The sequence below is a fragment of the Aplysia californica genome, unplaced genomic scaffold (genome assembly GCF_000002075.1).
Source record: "Aplysia californica isolate F4 #8 unplaced genomic scaffold, AplCal3.0 scaffold00575, whole genome shotgun sequence".
NCBI lineage: Eukaryota > Metazoa > Mollusca > Gastropoda > Aplysiida > Aplysiidae > Aplysia > Aplysia californica.
Genome location: NW_004797845.1, coordinates 35479 through 54505, shown reverse-complemented (window position 1 = coordinate 54505; position 19027 = coordinate 35479). Strand labels below are relative to the sequence as shown.

General features: G+C 38.4%; 1 protein-coding gene across 1 annotated transcript in view; it reads right to left on the bottom strand.

Annotated features, from left to right (window-relative positions):
- Nucleotides 1–19027, bottom strand: part of LOC101858888 — a gene marked incomplete in the record, with an annotated part of 67514 nt that overhangs the window by 17478 nt on the left and 31009 nt on the right. Inside the window, 4 exon segments of the mRNA XM_013087335.2 lie at nucleotides 3461–3701; nucleotides 4865–4956; nucleotides 8367–8532; nucleotides 12812–12963. Of these exon segments, the coding sequence (XP_012942789.1) occupies nucleotides 3461–3701; nucleotides 4865–4956; nucleotides 8367–8532; nucleotides 12812–12963 (651 nt within the window).

Here is a 19027-nt window from a genome sequence, read left to right as displayed (position 1 = left end):
CATATATGTATATATAATACTCTTTAACATTTTTAACATATATATACATGTACCGACCCCCACCCCGTCCTCCTGTTATACCGCCAGCTCTGCTTACCACTAGGTTTTGCTCAAGTAGGAAAAGGAACGACTATACAAACATAGTGCTTGCACTTTTATACCGCCATCCACCATCCACCAACTGTCTGATTCCTTGCCCGCTGTACCGTCAGCAAAATGGCCACCTTGAGATATACACGACACACGGCGCACAACACCCACTCGGCTGCTTGACTATCTCTTTTCTACAAACGTCTTTACTTCTTCGACCTATCTCTCGCGTGTGTCACTGTTTCGCTTCTGACTTGCGCTGATTACGAAAATGCTATTATTCCCAGGCTTTGTCCAATATTGAAAACGATTTGGATTGAAATTTTTAAGTTGCCAACAGAACCGTCAAAAGAGCTGCGCCACCTCGGCCGGTAGGCAATATATCTGGCGACACCAGCTGATATCATTCTGATGATCAAAAGTCTGACGGACGCGTATGAGGCTTTTATACAGTGACGTCCAAAAGAAACTTGTAAATGCTGTCACCCAATCATCGTGTCAGTTATAGCCTTGCACTACTTACTCATGCAGCGTACCAATTTAAAGCTAAATAAACTGTGCATAATATGACGTAGTAATATTTCATCTATGTTAAGAGACGTCCAAGATATGGTCACTTAAAATTGACCTTAAAAAATCAGGCTTGTCAAAATTGCGCGAAATCAAAGAACTGTAAAAGTGTGTTCGTGCGTATATTGAGGTGCCTCAACATTTGGGGAATAGACATGAATTGAATATCAAATGAAAAGAGAGTAATATTTTCTTTTTAATCAAAAGCATCCTCTGGCGATATTTTCAAAACAGATTGGAAAAAGAGCAGTCACAAATAACACGTAGAACGTGGACTTAACATTACATGTGCTTATCAGTGTAATTTTGCTTTTGTTTAGGAGCTATTGGTTTCGTATAGCACGAAACCTTTTTTGCATTTGGAAAGTGTTAATTAGATTTTGGACATTAAAGATAAATAAACTGTGCATCATCTGACGCAGTAATATTTCATCTATGTTAAGAGACGTCGAAAGATATGGTCACTGAGAAACAGAGGCCACGAAACTGTCACGGTATTCTGGGTGGTCTGGGGTGGAATGAACAAACCGCGCTCGTGAGAATCACCATATGACGTGGTTTAGATGACTACATCGTGCAAGTGCTGGAACGTCATGTCTTACCTGTACTTTCGTCATGGTGTCACTCAAGTAGACATCTCCATGCATAGCAAAGCCCTTTCTCACAGGGCCAATGCCCCAGGTCAATTCTTGGAAAACCAAATCATATCAACCTTTGAGTAGTCACCAGTATATAGCCTGATAGGTATGAATCCTACATGGTGCATATGAAGTCCCATGAAATAGCAGCTGAGGGAAAGCGACTTTGCTCCCGATTCAGACCCTTTGTTTGCATCTCTCTGTGATATCTGGGATGAAGTGACAGTATATGATTTGGTCCAACATTTAATAGAGTCGATGCCAAAAGGGTTCATGCTCTACGCAAAACCAGTGGCTCTAAACAAAATAACAATGAGCACAAATATTTAATGTTCAGTCCAAGTTTTGCGTAGTGTTTGCGATTGCTCTCTTTTCCGTTTCGTTTGAACCTATCATAATAACATACTGTTAATTGCAGAGACCAAAATCTCCATTTGTTGGAAATGCAACGTATGCCCATTCTATCAATATTATTAATGTTCTTCAATACACGCGCAAAGACATTTTTAAAATATATATATATATGTCGCACAATTTTGCCAAGCCTGATTCTTTAAGGTCAATTTTGAGTGGCCATGTCTCGGGCGTCTGTCTCTCAACACAGATGAAATAGTAATGTGTCAGATGATGCAGAATTTCTTTAGCTTCTAACTGATATTCTGCATGAGTGAGTAGTGCAAGACTTTAAGACGACGGTTGAGTGATCACATTTTAAAGTTTCTTTTGGACGCCACAATATAGCTTAGCTTCTGATCGAGTAAAACGTTTCAATTTAAGTTAACGTAACTTTCAGTAAATGTAATTAGTTGATTGTCTGCACAAGGTAGTCGCGCAAGAGAGATCTAGATGAGACAAGACTGGCCACAGATTGTCTCTCTAGGCCCAGTCTCCACAAGTCTACCACTAGTCAAGATGGCAATCGGTGCTATCCCGTTTTACCGCCAGCCCCCGCTGTACTGCTAACGTCATGCCCATCCTAAAGGTGGACGGTACAACATGTTTGACTATAATACAGCTATTTATACACGTATATATGAAGTGATTCGTCTCATCATTTCAGGAAGCAAGAGACTAATTAAACTGATAAGATAACGAACAGCTATGTGTTGGGTTTTTTTGTTTGTTTGTATTTTTTGTAAGTGTTTTACGGCGCTCGCAACAGCATAAGGTCATATGAGCGCGCATAGCTATGTGTACAAGCACGCACCAAACAAATAAACAAACAAGAAAGCAATTATATAAAGGGGTTTAAAATTCATGGCGCAACTTATTGTGAAATATTTATCTTCTCAGCTATCGAACATAAAGTCTCCATGTTTTGCACAATGACATGCATCATTTTGTCTCAACATATCAATATATTTGTAAACACTTGTGTTAGCTGTATTCTAGAAAATTCCTGTAATAACTAGATCTACTTACTAAAAAAAACCAGCGGGTGGTTTCTACAGATTTTAAAAGGTTTACAGCTCTGACAATATTGCTTTTAAAAGCAAGTCCATCATTTTGTTTTTCTATTCGCGACATTATACTTATCGAACACACGTTTTGTGAACATTTAGTGCAAAAATGTGTTTACTATAAATTTAATTTTGGGTAACAAGTTCTTCCACTAAAATGTGTCATAAGTGAGCTGTGACGTAGGTCATATGCGTAGGTAAATGTGTGTGAGAAGCGGAAAGTGCTGTGAATAATCCCATTTTCCACGTGATGGAGATTAATAGCATTTTATACACATATTATGACGAAAAGTTTTTAAACCTCAATTGTTATGGAAATTTATGATTAAGTTAAGACTAATTTGATACAGACTGCTGTGCAAAGTATGGGTGACATTTATTCACCCATTAAAGTGATATTTGAGAATAGGCTGCGCCTCAAATTTTTGACCGCACTATAAATGTTTAAATGGATAACACATGAAAATAAAGTTTTAATAAATAAATAAATAAATAAATAAATAAATAAATAAATAAATAAATAAATAAATAAATAAAAAGTAAATAAAAAATAGACAAATGTGGGAATTAATGAATGAATGAATGAATGCATGAATGAATGAATGAACGAATGAATGAATGAACAAATTAATTAATTAATCAATAAATTAATTAATGAAAATGCCATCCTCATGCACAATCTACAACAGATGTTTGGTTTACTTGTACGAGCAGCCGGTATGAGTACTGAGGCAGAGTCGGAGGAAAATCCCTGTTTGGTGCCCAGGGTCAAGGTAATCGTTAGATTTTCCTCACTGTTCCCAGGGCCTATCCGCAGGCTCGCTGATGTCAAAATGGAGTGAGGAGCCTCTCGTCTTGGTACAGACAGAAACCATCCCGTTGTTGTTGTGGCAGTCAAATTGTAGAAGATGATTTGTCCTAGCTTCTGTTGCGCCGGCAAGTCCTGACAGGAGAAAATAGACGTAATAGTCATGTCGTTTCGAAAGATTTCACTTTGAAAATAAAGTCGAAATCCCATTATGAAAATATAATAAGCATGGGTTCCCTTCACCCTCCCCGCAAAACAAAATCCAAGTTTGCTTTCAATATTCCAGCAAGAAAAAATATTGGGCAAGAAATCTGCAAAATCATTTATTTTGATCAGCTTCATTAACTTTCTTAATATTAATAGTAGGGCAGTGATTTATGTATCTCTCCCAGCCACGTGGGATGACATTTTAACAACAGGAAACAATGAGGGACAGAACAACATCGTTAACGTGAAGAAAACGAGGTTTACTTTATTCAATATATATATATATAAATATATATATATATATATATATATATATATATATGTATATATATATCCAAAAAAATGTGCCTCACAAAAGTATTCTAAATCGATGTTCCAGGAAAGTTGCAGTTTTATAAGCACAATCCGGGCAAAAATATCGACCTGAAAATGTAATCAGACATTAATAGTGGTATACGAGTATGTAATCACTGAGAACTTAGGGCCTTTTTATTTTGATTTGACTTAATGTGTCTTTGGTTTTGGTTTTTGCTTTTTTGTGGTTTTTGTTGTTTTTTATTTTTGTTGATGATGGTGATGTTGTTTATTGATTTTCTTTTTTTATATTGTTCCTACCGTATTTCGGTTTCATTCATTTCTAAATTATATTTGAATTATTTAAATCTATTTTATAAAATGTTATTTACTTTTTGGGAAGTGGGGTGTTATGTAATCACAATAGTTCCTTTACTCTTGGCCTCAAAGACAGATATTATATGTGAGGTGTGCTGACAAAATGAGTTACTTCTCGGATTTCAGCCTTATGGAAATGGATACATCAACTTGATAGGTGAAGTTTGTACAATTTGTGAGCATAGAATAGTAAAAGACACCGTAAACTTGAACAAAATGGCATCAATTGAAAATCTATAAATCTGACCCCAGTGTCGATTTTCAGCCGATATCTCCATTATTGGATTGTGGGAAGTAAATCACTTTGTCAGCACCATATATTCTGGAAGCTTTCAAAGCCCAGAAAAAAAAGTTAATGTCTGGATCCAACAATAGAAAGTAGATTTAAATGTTATCAGACAAGGCCTTTCAACACTCACCTTCCAGTAAATTGTCACGTTGCACAGTTCCTTATCTTTACAGTCATCAATATGGAAACAACTTGAGCATAACTGGGGAACGGCTGTAGGCACTGGAAAACAGTATTTTGAAAAGACTGTCACATATTCCGGTGACTTTTAAAGTGAGTTTTTTACGAATATTTTTTGTGGATTTTTTGTTGCTTTGTTGTTGGTTGGTTTTATTGTTGTTGTTTTTGTTTTGTTTTGTTGTTGTTGTTGTTTTGGGGTTGTTTTTTTTTTTTTTGGGGGGGGGGGTTGGGGGGGTTGGGGGGGGGGGGTTATTTTTCGATATATTTGTTGGGACTTTTTCGGGGGGGGTGGCTTTGTTAACGGGTTATTTGGGGGGTTAGTTAGTTTGTTTGTTTGTTTGCTTGTTCGTTAGTTTGTTTGTTTTTGTTTGCTTTTTTTTTAAATTCAACTTCGTCACAAGGTATATCATTTCGAAGGCGAGCTGTACCTTTCATGCTGGAGTCAACCCGGGCTGAGCGGGATAAAACATTCTAGCAGACAGAGAAAAATGCTGTATATAATTTAGGTACAATTTTAATACGGGTGCACCGTCGAACGATGAATGTTGTTTGTTTTGGTTGGTGTTTTTACGGCGCCCACAACTGCATAAGGCCATATGAGCGCATGGAACACATTAAACATTTTCAGTTTGGAAGTAGAAAGGCTGCAGAAAGAGTCAGGAGCCCAAAGGAGGGGTGGAGGATGGGGGCAGAAAGTGGTGACAAAAGCAGAAGACGGAACATTGTTAAAGTGTAGGAAAGGGGGTGAGAAGAAAATTTTCTGTTTCAGTCAGGTTTCGAACCTGGAACCTATTGAATGAGAGGCGAACACCGTAACCTCTACCCACGAGGAGAGACCCCCTTACGATGAATCTTTTGTTCAACTTTTTTAAATTTTAGTTTCCTGAAATCCTTTAAACGACGAAATCATAAGTAATCGAAATGCCCTTAAAATAATAGTTATTACACTCGATAGGCCTACTGACTGACGTAAACGGAAGGTGACTTTTACCTTTAACCTCAACATGATATTGCATCCGCATTTCACAGGCGGTGGACTGTCGCATTAGAAACAAAGGATGAATTAGCCACATTAAAATGTATACGTGTACTTGATTGGAAGTTCTACCCTTGCTTAGGTAATGTGGCTGCACATGCGGAGATTGAATACCACAGCGCTTGTGTCGATGGACGTGTTCAAGACATTGTCATCACACGAGTTTGCTGTCTGTGTCAAGGCAAAGGTCCTAAAGTGTACTATCTAAAGGTAAAGTGGCAATTCTCTGTCAAGCAGCACTTTCAGTTCGAGTCTTTCAAATATCAGTTTGTAAGCGCTTCACCAAAGTACCAAGGGTATCCAAACTTCGAACGTTCCCTTTATTCTCAAACATTTCAAAATTTCTTCATTTTTCGTCTCGACCAAACATCTTTCACCTTTTGGGTACATAATCATTGACTCTCTCTTCTCTTCTAATTCTCTGTCTTGCTCCATCCTCCTTTCAGCTTTAACTTCCCTACCTTAGAATTACAAAAGCATATCTGCAAAGTTCAGAGAATATTTGACGTACAAAAGTGTGCGTTTCATAATATGTCAAACTTTTTCGAATGTAGTTCTTTGAATATCTTGATAACAACTCCGAATAATCTTACGGTTTTGAAAGAGCAGATAGAACATTTGGTTTCTGACCTCATGGTCTTAGTAACTCAAAAGGGCCAAAGATGACAGAGAAAACTGGGTAATTCTTAAATGTAGTGACTTGTTTTGTCCTCCATGCATCCCCCCCTCACCTATACATCTCAATCGTTTTATCTATCGACTACCCCACTTTCTTCTTCTCATTCTCCAACACCACTATATCCACCCCCTCCTCCTCCTTCTACGCGACCCTTGAACGTAGGGTGTATACATAAAAGCATGACTGTTTCGAATGCTGTAAGTGAATCCTTCACTATCTTGACAGTGTGTGAATATTTCAGCGCCAGTGAAATGGCAGCTTGCAATGTACGCTTCCCAGGAAGTTGAGATTGTTCCAGAACGCTACCAGGTCTGCTGGGGTAATAGTATAGATTGTAAAGCGCACAGATGCTTACTGTTGAGCGCAAAGTTGTGCTATACAAATGCAATCTATTACAGTGGAATCTTGTTATAACGAGAGGAAAGGAACTGGTGCGACATATCCGTTATAGCAGGATTCACGTTATAAAGGATCCAGTAATACGTTCATGGGAAATAATAAAGTAGGCATAATCTATGAGTATGGTGTTCTGTTTATATTTTTTTTTGTTATCTCCCCTGATGGTGATTTTGTTCAACTATAACCTCTAACGTGGCGTTGGCGATCGGAAAAAAGGGATATTGGCTAACTGGCCTGCTGTGTTGTCCCCCACTCCACCACTTCCTTTGGTGCGTTCCGTCTGCTTGCGCACACTGGGCACACACCACACCCTGCCCAGGTCACACATTCGCTCCATCCATCACAACACTGTGAAATCTCTATTCCCGCATCGGAGAAGTGAGAGGCATTGTAGGCTGAGATAATCTAAACTAGGCTGGCCTATCACTCGATGTGTTCTGCTTGTGTGCGCATGCCACACCCTCCCCATTCATTAGCTCTGGTCTTCATTGTTGGCACACGTGAGCTCTCCTATTCTTTGCTTCGATAGATCACCAACACGTTTCTTAACTGGCGAGGTTTTACGTATAATTGGCCTATGTGCTGTGCACAGCAGCAGCAATATTCCGTTATAACCGACTCGCATGTTTGCCTGATTGCACTATAGCAATATTTTATCTACGAAGATAAAGAATTTAAAAAACGGGGTTTTAGAATCGTATCTTTACAACAGACTTCTTGTTATTTCAGGACTCGTTAAAAGTGGACTCCACTGTATTATTATCTATTTTCAATAATTTCAGTGTCTACAAGACAGTTGTTTCAGTTACTTTACACACATTGTTATGTTCGGACTCGCCAGCCTAACAGTTTGAAATCCAAGAATAACGGGTTGTCTCAGTTTTACTCACTTATTTTTAGATATTTAGGTAAAAGATTTCGCACATACCATTTCCCTTAAATGAAGGGCAAAAAGCATGGTACACATCTCAAAAACCGGCGTCTGCGGTGTGGCGGTTTGGCGCTTCGCTTTCGCACACAGGGAAACCGAGTTCTATTTTCGAGTAAGGAGATTTTTTATCGAGTATCTTGGTCTTTTCGCTGAGATGTTGTCTCTCTCTCAGCCCAGGTTGGCTCACACAGGCAAGGTCAGAAAATAGCCTCCTAAATTATCTGTGTCGATACGGGGGACGTAAAAACACCTAGATCTACATTTTTTTAAAAGTCATCTCAGATTTCTCAGAAAACATAAAAATAGGGGAACTGCAGAGAGAGACCATAAACACTGGTACCTCAAACGTAAAATAATTTGAATTAGAACCCTGTTATTCCGGGATTGCGACATGTCACGTGACTCACCGCCCTCTGCAGCCTGTCCTACGACGTAGTTGGCTCCACTCTTCAATCCAAATTCTTCCGCAGATAACGATCCATACGGCCTCGACAAAGCATAGACACTGAAATTATACTTAGCGTGCGGGGTTAACCCACAAAGCAGCTTGTGTAACATCAATTCTGGTGCCACCTGTTCAAAAAGGACATAAAACCACCAGTTTCAGGAAATGTGCAACCGAGTTAAAGACTAACTAAAAAAGATCGTAAGTGTTCTTCACTTCTTTTTTGTTTTAGGAAGCGATTTACGGCGCTTGCAACACAGTTAGATCATTACGTGCCGAAGATTATAGGTGTTACAAGAGAGTAACACGCACAAAAAACCAGGAGAAGAGATAAGGACGAAATGTTTGATAGGAAAAAAAGGGGCAAACGACGCCCGAGCACCAGCCAACCATCCACCATCACTTTTGAAGGAAATGCACAACGAGTAAAACACTGAAAATGATCGTGACTTGTATTTTGCACCTCCAATTTAGATCGTTCGCTTCCTAGAAATACAAAGTTCTTTCTGCTCAGTACCTAGTTTTGCGAAATAAGAGGATACAAATTTTGAGTTTCACGTTATGTCCAAGCTTTTTCGAATGCAATTCTTTGAATATATCTTGATAACGTCTCCGAATAATGTTACGATTTCGGTAGAACAGATAGAACATTTAATTTGGTTTCTGACCCCATGATCTTGGTAAGTGAAAACAGCCCAAAATGTCTGTTCGAACTTTGTCTTTTTAAGGCAACGAATTGTTGAAGGCGACCTTCTTCACCCTCCTTATCAGGACGGGAAGCAATCAGAGCAGCGCGCTTTGCTAAAACTATCAAAGCCTCGCACTATCAGAACTGCACATTTTTTGACCATATTAGATATGATTAGATCAAAGATTCTCTACTACCAAGACGTTTCAATTGCCCTATCTCGCGTCCGCGCGAGACATGTTAGCGCGTGACGACCGTGTTACTAGAGTTAACAAACGTTCCACTGCTCTTGAGTTGAAAGCGTGCAATTTTGTCTGCGCGCAGTGTGTGTGTGTGTGTGTGTGTGTGTGTGTGTGTGTGTGTGTGTGTGTGTGTGTGTGTGTGTGTGAGAGAGAGAGAGATAGAGAGAGGGAGGGAGCGAGAGAGAGAGACACACACACACACAGACAGACAGACAGACAGACAGACAGACAGAGAGGGAGAGACAGACAGAGAGAGAGAGAGAGAGAGAAAGAGATGAAGAAAGAAAGAGAGAAGGGGGAGCGAGAGAGAGAAGGGTGGGGAGAGAAAGAGGGAGAGACTCAGAGAGAGAGAGAGAGAGAGAGAGAGAGAGAGAGAGAGAGAGAGAGAGAGAGAGAGAGAGAGAAAAGGAGTGGAAGAAAGAAAGAAAGAAAGAGAGAGAGAGAGAGAGAGATGTGTGTGTGTGTGTGTGTGTGTTTGTTATATTAATAAGAATTGTTGTTTGCTGTCATTTTCTCTCTAATCGGTTCACAGGCTGACCCGGTGCAATAGTCATTATTGTACACATATTATGACCAGTCCCAACTTTCGAATCCCACCTTCTGGAAGGTCCCATCTCTCACCTCTTGTTTCCTATGTACCAGGTCCAATTTTCCATATAAAATATCCCAACTTTAATTCTGAAAGCGCGCTTCGTTTTCCTTCATCTCATGGGGTGGAACGCTTGAAGCAGGCAAATATATATATATATATATATATATATATAATATATACATCACTGTCGTCAATTATGTCCAAATCAGATGTGCTGCTCAAGCACATGTTTTCAAGAGTTTGATTTAATACCGTTTTATTCGGAATCATGGTTCGGTCTCCATGCGATTTCTTTGATGTATCCTCTTCGGATGTAGCTAGCTGGGACTCAAAAGAATCGATTGTCAAGTCGCAGTAGAAACAGAAAGCGAGCACTGCTTGTGAACGGAAGCCTCACTTGTTTACAATGACGGTTTAGAAGACAGACTTTCCTATGGTTAGATCTAAACGAAACTAATGAAAAACTGAAAATTAAACTATAGCGACTTCAGACTCCTTAATATAACTGTGCACCCTTATATTTATCAAATTCGAAAGTCAAGTAGTTTGGAAGTTTTAGGCGACAAAAGTGACGAACTTTCAGTATATATATTATATATATATACAAATTACATAATAAAATAATACATACAGTATATATTTTTATATACTATATATAGGCCAATTTATATATGTATACTATATATATATACATAAATTATTTATATTATATATATTATAATAGTAGTAGTAGTAGTAGCAGTAGTAGTAGTAGTAGTAGTAGTAGTAGTAGTAGTAGTAGTAGTAGTAGTAGTAGTAGTAGTAGTAGTAGTAGTAGTAGTAGTAGTAGTAGTATCATTATTATTATCATCATTACTATTATTATTATTATTATTATTATTATTATTATTATTATTATTATTATTATTATACAGTAGCGTCCCAACGAAACTTGAATAATCATGTTAACAGCCTTGCATTACCAACTCATGCAGCATGCCAATTTAAAGCTAAATAAATTCTGCATCATCTGTGGTTATGAGACGCCCGAGATATGGTCACTCAAAACTGACCTTCATAAAAATCAGGCTTGATAAAATTGAGAACAATCAAAGAAGAGAAAAATTGTCTTCGCATGTATAGCATATCAAATGAAAAGAAAATACTGTTGTCTCTGCAATGAACAACATCTTCTTGTGATTTTTTTTTAATCGATAGAAAAACAAAGCAGTCACAAATAGCACGCAAGGCCTGGATTTAACATTAAATGGGGTCATTAGTACTTGGACATAATCATCTGTCAGTAAAGAACAGAGGCCAAGGAACGGCCATTGTTCTGGGTGGTCTGGGGTGGAACAAACAAAACCGCCCTCGTGAAATCACAGGATGGCTTTGTTTAGTGGACTACACCTTGCAAGTGCTGCAACGTCATGTCTTAACCTTATTTCGTAAAGATGTCATTCGAGGAGACATCTCCATGCATGATAAACACTTTCTCACAAGGTCAATGCCACTAGACAATTCTTGGAAAACCAAATCATATAAACGCTGGAGTGGTCACCATGAAATATCTCCGAAATGAATCCTACAGGTATGTGAAGCCCATGAAACAACAGCTGAAGAAAATAAGCGACTTTGCTCCCTTTGTTTGCAACTCTCTGTGACAATTGGGATGAAATTACAGATAAATATGTCCATAAATTAATAGATTCGGTGCCCACAGGGTTCGTGCTTTACCAAAAAAACGAATGGCTCCTAAGCAAAATAACAATAAACACATTTAATGTTAAGTCCACGTTTTTTGCGGTATTTGTGATTGCTCTGATTTCCGTTTTGTATGAAACTATCGTTTTAAAAAAAAATTACTTATCGCAAAGACCAAATTCTCCATTCATTTGATATTCAATGTATGTCAATTCTATCAAGATTTATGCTCCCAATACACTCGCGGAAACGAGCTTAAGTTTCTTTGATTTCGCACTACATCGACAAGTCTGATTTTTTAAGGTCAGTTTTGAGTGACTATATCTCGGGCTTCTCTTTACATAGATGAAACATTAATGTGTCACATGATGCAAAATTTATTTAGCTTTAATTTGGTATGCTGCAAGAGTTGGTAGTGCCAGGTTTAACACGATGATTGGGTGATTCCATTTTCAAGCTTCTTTTGGATGTTTATAATATACATGTATATATAAATATGGGGGCTCTCGTGGCCTAGAGGTTAAGGGGTTCACCTCTCATTCAAATGTCACGGGGTAGAATCCCAGTTGTGACGGAATAATTTTCTTCTCTAAAATTGTCTCCTTTCACCTCCTTTCCTGCTCTTTAGCAATGTTCTGTCGTCTGCTTTCGTCTCAACTTTCTGCTCCCACCTCCTTTGCGACCTCCTCTGGGCTCCTGACTCTTTCTGCAGCCTTTCTACTGCTACTCCCTGGCTCCTACTTACAGCTGTCTTTCAGCCACACCCCTGATCTTCTGGTAGGAAAGATCTACACCTAGCCTTCTCGGACAATGGCGAAAAATCTCGGAGGTCCCGTGAGCAAGTTGCGCACGTTAAAGATCCTTTTGTAGTCAAAAATCAATAAAAGTAGGCTTCGGCCGCCACCCGGGCAAAAATTCAAAATTTCCTACCAAACTGAAAATGTTTGGTGTGTCCCGCGAGCTCATATGACCTTATGAAGTTGCGAGCGACGTAAAACACGTAGTAAAACACTTACCCAAAATATTATATATATATATATATATATATTATATATATATATATATGTACAATAAATAATAATAATAATAATAATAATAATAATAATAATAATAATAATAATAATAATAACATTATACGGCTAAAAGAATATGGCGTCATGGACCAAAAAATGTCACATTGGGTTGTGTCGTGTATTACGTACCTGTGACCAGCCGGTCTCCCACTGAGACATATACTCCACTTGGAACATCAGCTCCATCTCCCTCTCCTTAAACTTGCTGTGGTCCCAGCTTATGTTAATGCATGTGCTGTTGACCGTCGATGCCTGCAAGTCTATCACTGGATCGGGCACGACTGTTGAAATAGTTTTAGTAAGAGTTTTACGGCACTTGCAACACAATAATGTTATATAAGTAAGTGCCGAAGATTAGAGGTGTTACAAGAGAGTAACAAACACAAAAAGAATGAGGGGAGATAAAGACGATAGTTAGGAAAGAAGGAGTAAACAGCACCAGAGCATCTGCTAACCGCCCACCTGTTGAACAGCAAAATAAGAATTATGTCAAACACTGAAAAGAAATACGTGAAAGGAAGAGTTGAAAAAAACCCAGGTAAGTCAAGGTAATGGTGTTGATAGTCGATGCCCGTGGGTTCATCGTTGGTTCGGACCAAAGATGTATCTCTTTGCATCAGGCACAATTATTGAATAGCAAAATTAGAATATGTCCAAAACAAAAAGATACAAGTAAAAGGAAGAGTTGGGGAACAAAATGAAGGTGAGTCAGGGCAGGAATATTTTCTGAGGTGCTATCGTATATACATTGATTCAAGTTCCTGGCTTCTGGACAAAGACGGGGAACAGCAAAATTGTATGAGAAATGAGAATATGACATCAGAATCAGACAGTCACGACCAACAAGAACAGAAAGGTGGGCCGACAAACTCAAAAAATAAAACAAAATCAAGAAACAAAAAACAAAACACAGAACAAATTAATCCTCTACAACTAAAAGCAATAACAAAACAGAATAATTTTTGTTGTTGTTCATAGTAATCAACGGTCTAATCTACGGAGGCGAAGAAAAAGGCGTGTAAATTATAATTGTGTAGGTGATACAAAATACGCAGCGTTCAAAAGAAAGCTGAAATTGAAAACGATATCGAAAAACCTAATGCAAGAAAAAATGGCAAGCAAAAGACGCTGAATTATTGTAAGGCCCGCAATAGCTTACTGTATCGATTACTACTGGTGAAGAAATCACGATGAACGAAGTCTTAAAATCAAAAGGCTAGATCTGTCTTTTTCATTGACGACGAAGGTTTTGAGGGCGTTTTGTTTGTTTGTTTAAAAAATTTTCTTGCTTTTATTTTAACGATAAAATAAATAAATGAATGAAAAGAAGCAACAAGTACAATTACGATTCTATTATGGCACATAAACAATAAAAGTTTGTGACAATTTCTTTTTAAATTTAATAGCGATCTCGGTAAAAATTAGATGGATTAAAGAAAATAAACCAACCCGCCACCCCCCCCCCCCCCTTAAAAAGACAGAAAAAGAAAATGAGAACAGAAAAAAAGAGGAAAACAACAAGACAAAGCATATAACAATAAAAGATTAATAGGTAGTAAAATAAAATTCGCTTTTTGTTCACCTCGGAGGGGGAATTTTGTGTACAGCAGCATAGAGGGGTACATTCAGGGATATATAAACACATGTAAATAAATGATACTTAAACAATTCAGCAAGGTTACACAAATGAAATACACAATATCAAACTAATATAACTAGCAACATGCAATTGCTGGTCGCCACTGCACAGAGTTCTGTTGTTTTGTTTTTATCTATGGTAGTCGTGCCTTTCTAAAGGACACGTCCAAATGACCACCTACATAATATATAAACACCACAAAACAGCAAAAGTATAATTAATTTCTTTTTAAACATGCCACGAAATTCCATTGTCCTGTCGTTGTCACTCTTGTTGTTGTTATTGCTGTTATTGTTGTTGTTGACAGTGTTGTTGATGTTATCGTTATGATTATTGTTGTTGTTGCTATTATATATTGCTACTATTGTTGTTTTTGTTGTTGTTATTCCTGTTGCTGCTGCAGCTGTTGTGTTGTTGCTATTGTTGTTGCTACTCTACTGTTGCTGTCGTCGTCATTGTTGTCGTTGTTATTGATAATACTGAGCTACTACTGCTGCTGTTGTTGTTGTTGTTGTTGTTGTTGTTGTTGTTGTTATTGTTGTTGTTGTTGTTGTTGTCATTGCTGCTGCTACTGTCGATGATGATGATGATGTTTTTTATGTTGCTTTCGTAGCGTTTGGAACAACAATCATTTGAAAGGTAAAACTAGGAGATTCCGATACAATTATGATATGCCTGAATAAATGGAGCATGGATAAAAGTGGCACGTAAAATTATTTATCGGTTACCAAAGAGATCAGTTACTATAGTGATATGGAAATATTTCCACAAACACCATCTCGGTAATGAACTTTATGAAAACACACACACACATATATATATATATATATATATATATATATATATATATATATATATATATATATATATATATATATATATATATATATATATATATATATATATATATATATATATATACGGCGGCATTGATAGTTCGCAGTGAGAAAATGACAAGCTTGGCGCTTTCCATCAGGCCTCTAACGGGCAGCGAGTGAAAGAAAAGGGGGTCGGCATCCGAGGTGTAGTAGTTATGTGCTTCGTCGTTGTATACAGAATACTCTGTAGGTAGAATTTTTATCGAACATCCGAGTCTTTCTACTGAGATGGTGTATCTCTCTGAGCTCGGTTTGGCCCTCATCAGAGCCAGGGTCAAAACTCACCCCCTTATGATCTGATTTGTGTCGATTCGATGGAGGACGTAAAAAAAACCATCAGCTTTCTTTTTAAAAAAGAAAAGAAAAGAGAAGGGGGCCCAAAAGACGCGCAAAGGAAGTGTGTGTGTGTGTGTGGGGGGGGGGGGGGGGGTAACTGAACTAAATTTTGAAAAATAATAATAAAACTATTTTTAAAAATAAAGCTTCTTCCTCAAATAATAAGATATCACTAGGAAAAAAATATTTTAAAGAGGGATGGTCGTTTCGTTGACAGGGACTGACAGGGTTATTTAAAAACAAACAGAAACAACAACAACAACAAAACCGCTTATGTTAAAACTGGCCAAAAGAGAGAGAAGCAGTAGCAGAGGAAAATGCTAGCAGTAGGAAGCAAGAAGAAAAGGAAAATACAAGTCTGTGCGAAAAGAGAACTAAACGAATATGACATTACCTGTGCTATTGAAAATAATTTTGCAACACACTGACGTGCGTTGTTTTTTACATTTTGCAAAAAGGGGGGGGGGGTATTAGCACATATCACTGAAAAATCGTCAGTATTGTAAAACACACAAGAAGGATTATCTTGGTGAGGTCTGGAAAGAGGGAAGGATGGGTAAGAGCCACACGTCATTTCTAATTCACACGCTTCGATGTGGTGAGGAGGTGTGAGGTGGGGTTAAGAGGGATGGGGCGCCGGCAAATGGCAGTTCTTATTCAAGATATTGCAACACACGAAGTTCACCTGTCTGTCATCGGAATTGTGTTGTTTTTAAAATACTGAACGTTTTTCTAGGTGCCTTTTCTTTTTTTTTCATGCTAAATGAAATTATTGCTACAAATTGTTAGTAAAGGTCTACTTCAGAACTTACTTGACCTACTAGATCTATGCACATCAAGGGTGTAGTCGTGACACCACGAGGAAAAGACTAATTTTAACTCACCGTACATGTATTTCGAGAAAGGGAGTAGATCTTTACCAACTCTTCGATATGAATAAGGTTTAACGTCCAACTGTTACGATAGCCCTAGTGAGGTCCTATCAACGTAATGTCATCGATAGAGAAACAAATTAATCTGATTATCTCTTTAAGAACGTGGCGGACACATGACCGTCAGCGGCAGAACAAAGGCAGTCTAGGCGGCTTTTTTAAAACCATCTTACATAAGTCAGAAACACCGCTTGGCATATTCCATACAGGTAGTACCGGTATTCTTGTTGTTGACTGTTTTTTAAAGTTTCGGATAAAGAAAATGGAATTTAAAAATCTGTCTGAATAAGAAAGTTATGCAACTTTCTTTTAAGTACCCCAAAAGCAGTATTCCTTCAAGAGTTGTCAAACCAGAATGCGCGTCCTAGATCGGGTAATAATATTGTAACGTCAAAAGTATATCTTCCACCTCTGCGTCTGTTCCCCTCGGTGTTAGGCCCCATATTTGCGAGTGAGTAAAATGGGGCAAATCAACACAACAACGTAATTTAGTGTCAAGGGGAAAAAACACAGACTGACAGACAGAAAGATCAGAGAGATAATAAAAAAGTAGAATCTTCCAGTCACGCCTACATAATTTTGAAATCGAAATGTGTCATATATATATTATAGAGTTATTGGTATTATCTCAAAGGGTGTACATTTATCTTGCTTCAGGTAAAAAGGTTAAAAATAATACTCATCTCCAGATATTCGCGATTGAAGGAGATGGGTGTCACCTGATGTCAGAGGTAAAATTAGTGAGAAAATGGCCGCCAAAGTTTGGTGACTTCCAAAGCTTGAGTGTCCTTGGAAACTACAAATTTACACATTTTGAGCCTTTGATTAGCGTTTTTCGGTAAACTCCATACAGGAATGAGTTCTTAAATAGTCATTAAGGTGCTGAGCTAAAAAAAAGAAAACTCTTTTAAAAAAATTGCATAGCGGCCAGAACAATACTTGTTTCTCATATCTCTTTTTTTTTTTACGAGCGCCTGATTTCAAGACGATGCCTCACAAATAGACCAAGCAAAAGCTTGTAAAACCAGAACATTTCATTAAAAGCCATGATCTGTGCGAGATCTTAATAAATTGAATATGTCCGGAAAGGAGGGAGGAGACGTGCAATCTTCATGATAAAGCAAAGACACCAAGATTAAGTGGGTGATGTTGTGGTTTCACACCGTGCAGTGCTGTTGAGTATGAGGATTTCACTGGAACAACGGGAATAGTCACAACATTTTATTTACGTATTTATTTATTTATTCATTTATCCATTTATTATATTTCTTTTTTTTTTCTTTTTTCAGGGGGGGGGGGTTATGTCCCATGACTTTTGCAAGAGCATTTTTTCGCTCCCCTCAACTCCTCGCCTGAAAGAACAGGTATATCCCCTTGCTAGAAACACATAATAATATTTAAAATAAGGGTACACGTTAAAAACGGGCATAGAATCTAGTCCAACGTTCCATGGGAAAAAAGTGAATTTTCTAAACTTGTCAAGTGATTGCATTGCACGTGACTACGCGAACCAAGCAATTTTTGTTGTTTACGTAGATGGGCCAAAACTATTTCATTTTTTTTTTCTTTTTTTTTTTTTCTTTTTTTTTTGGGGGGGGTTCTATAAAGTAAGAACTCCAAAAATTTCCCAGAAGTTTTAACACAATCTTTTGCCCATGACCATTCACGCTGTTTGAAAAAAGACGGTTAAAAAGAAGTGGATATGCGCTCAAAGGCACCCTAGAAATCTTCGTACAACGCCAGTGCTCTTTTTGTAAAGAGCCCTCTTTCCCGCAAACCAGAAAGCTCACGTCGACAGGTAGATATCTCCCCTCCCCCTCCCCCTTCCCTGGCCTTCACCCTGGCGCGGCCACTTCATCCAGTGAAGAACCTGGAGTCAGCTCAGGCCGACAGGTCAGCTCCGCGAACAAGCGCCACCTATCTGTCAAAACTAGGTCACCTGGCCCCTCTCAACCGCCACCCGCAGACACCGTGACCTCAGAAGGTCGCTCTGACCCCGCGCGTCCTTCAGCACAGACCCGGTCACCGCTTATGTGCGGACACTGGTCAAACAGCTATTATGCTGTTATCCTACCCGACACCGTACGGGTTCTGTTATCTCCCTTTGGGGCTCATTACCTCTGATAAGCCGGCTTTCAAAGTGCCCAGCTTCTTAGCCACGAGATAGCACCTGAAGCAGTGACAGGAACAAGCGCAACTGAAAAATATTCAACCCAGGGACCTCATTGGGAGATGATAAACGAGCGCAGATTTATAAACTTCTGGAGTTTCATAATAAAAGTGATCGGCAAGATTTATCACGTCTAGTCGGAAACGACGTGGTCAGTCCCCGAGTGTTGCTTGCTTGACCTGGCACTCTCGATTCTATTTTTGTTCTCTTTGTTCTCAACATTATGAGCACCGAGAAAGAGGCACCTTCCCAGGAAACGCTTTTCACTTCTATAAAAGTTATAGCATAAAATGTATGAGTAAATATTTGGGGTTTTTTTAAATTTATGAGAGGTACTGCCATCATTGTGGTTATAATAGCTTATGGTGTTATTGGTAATGGTGCTACTGT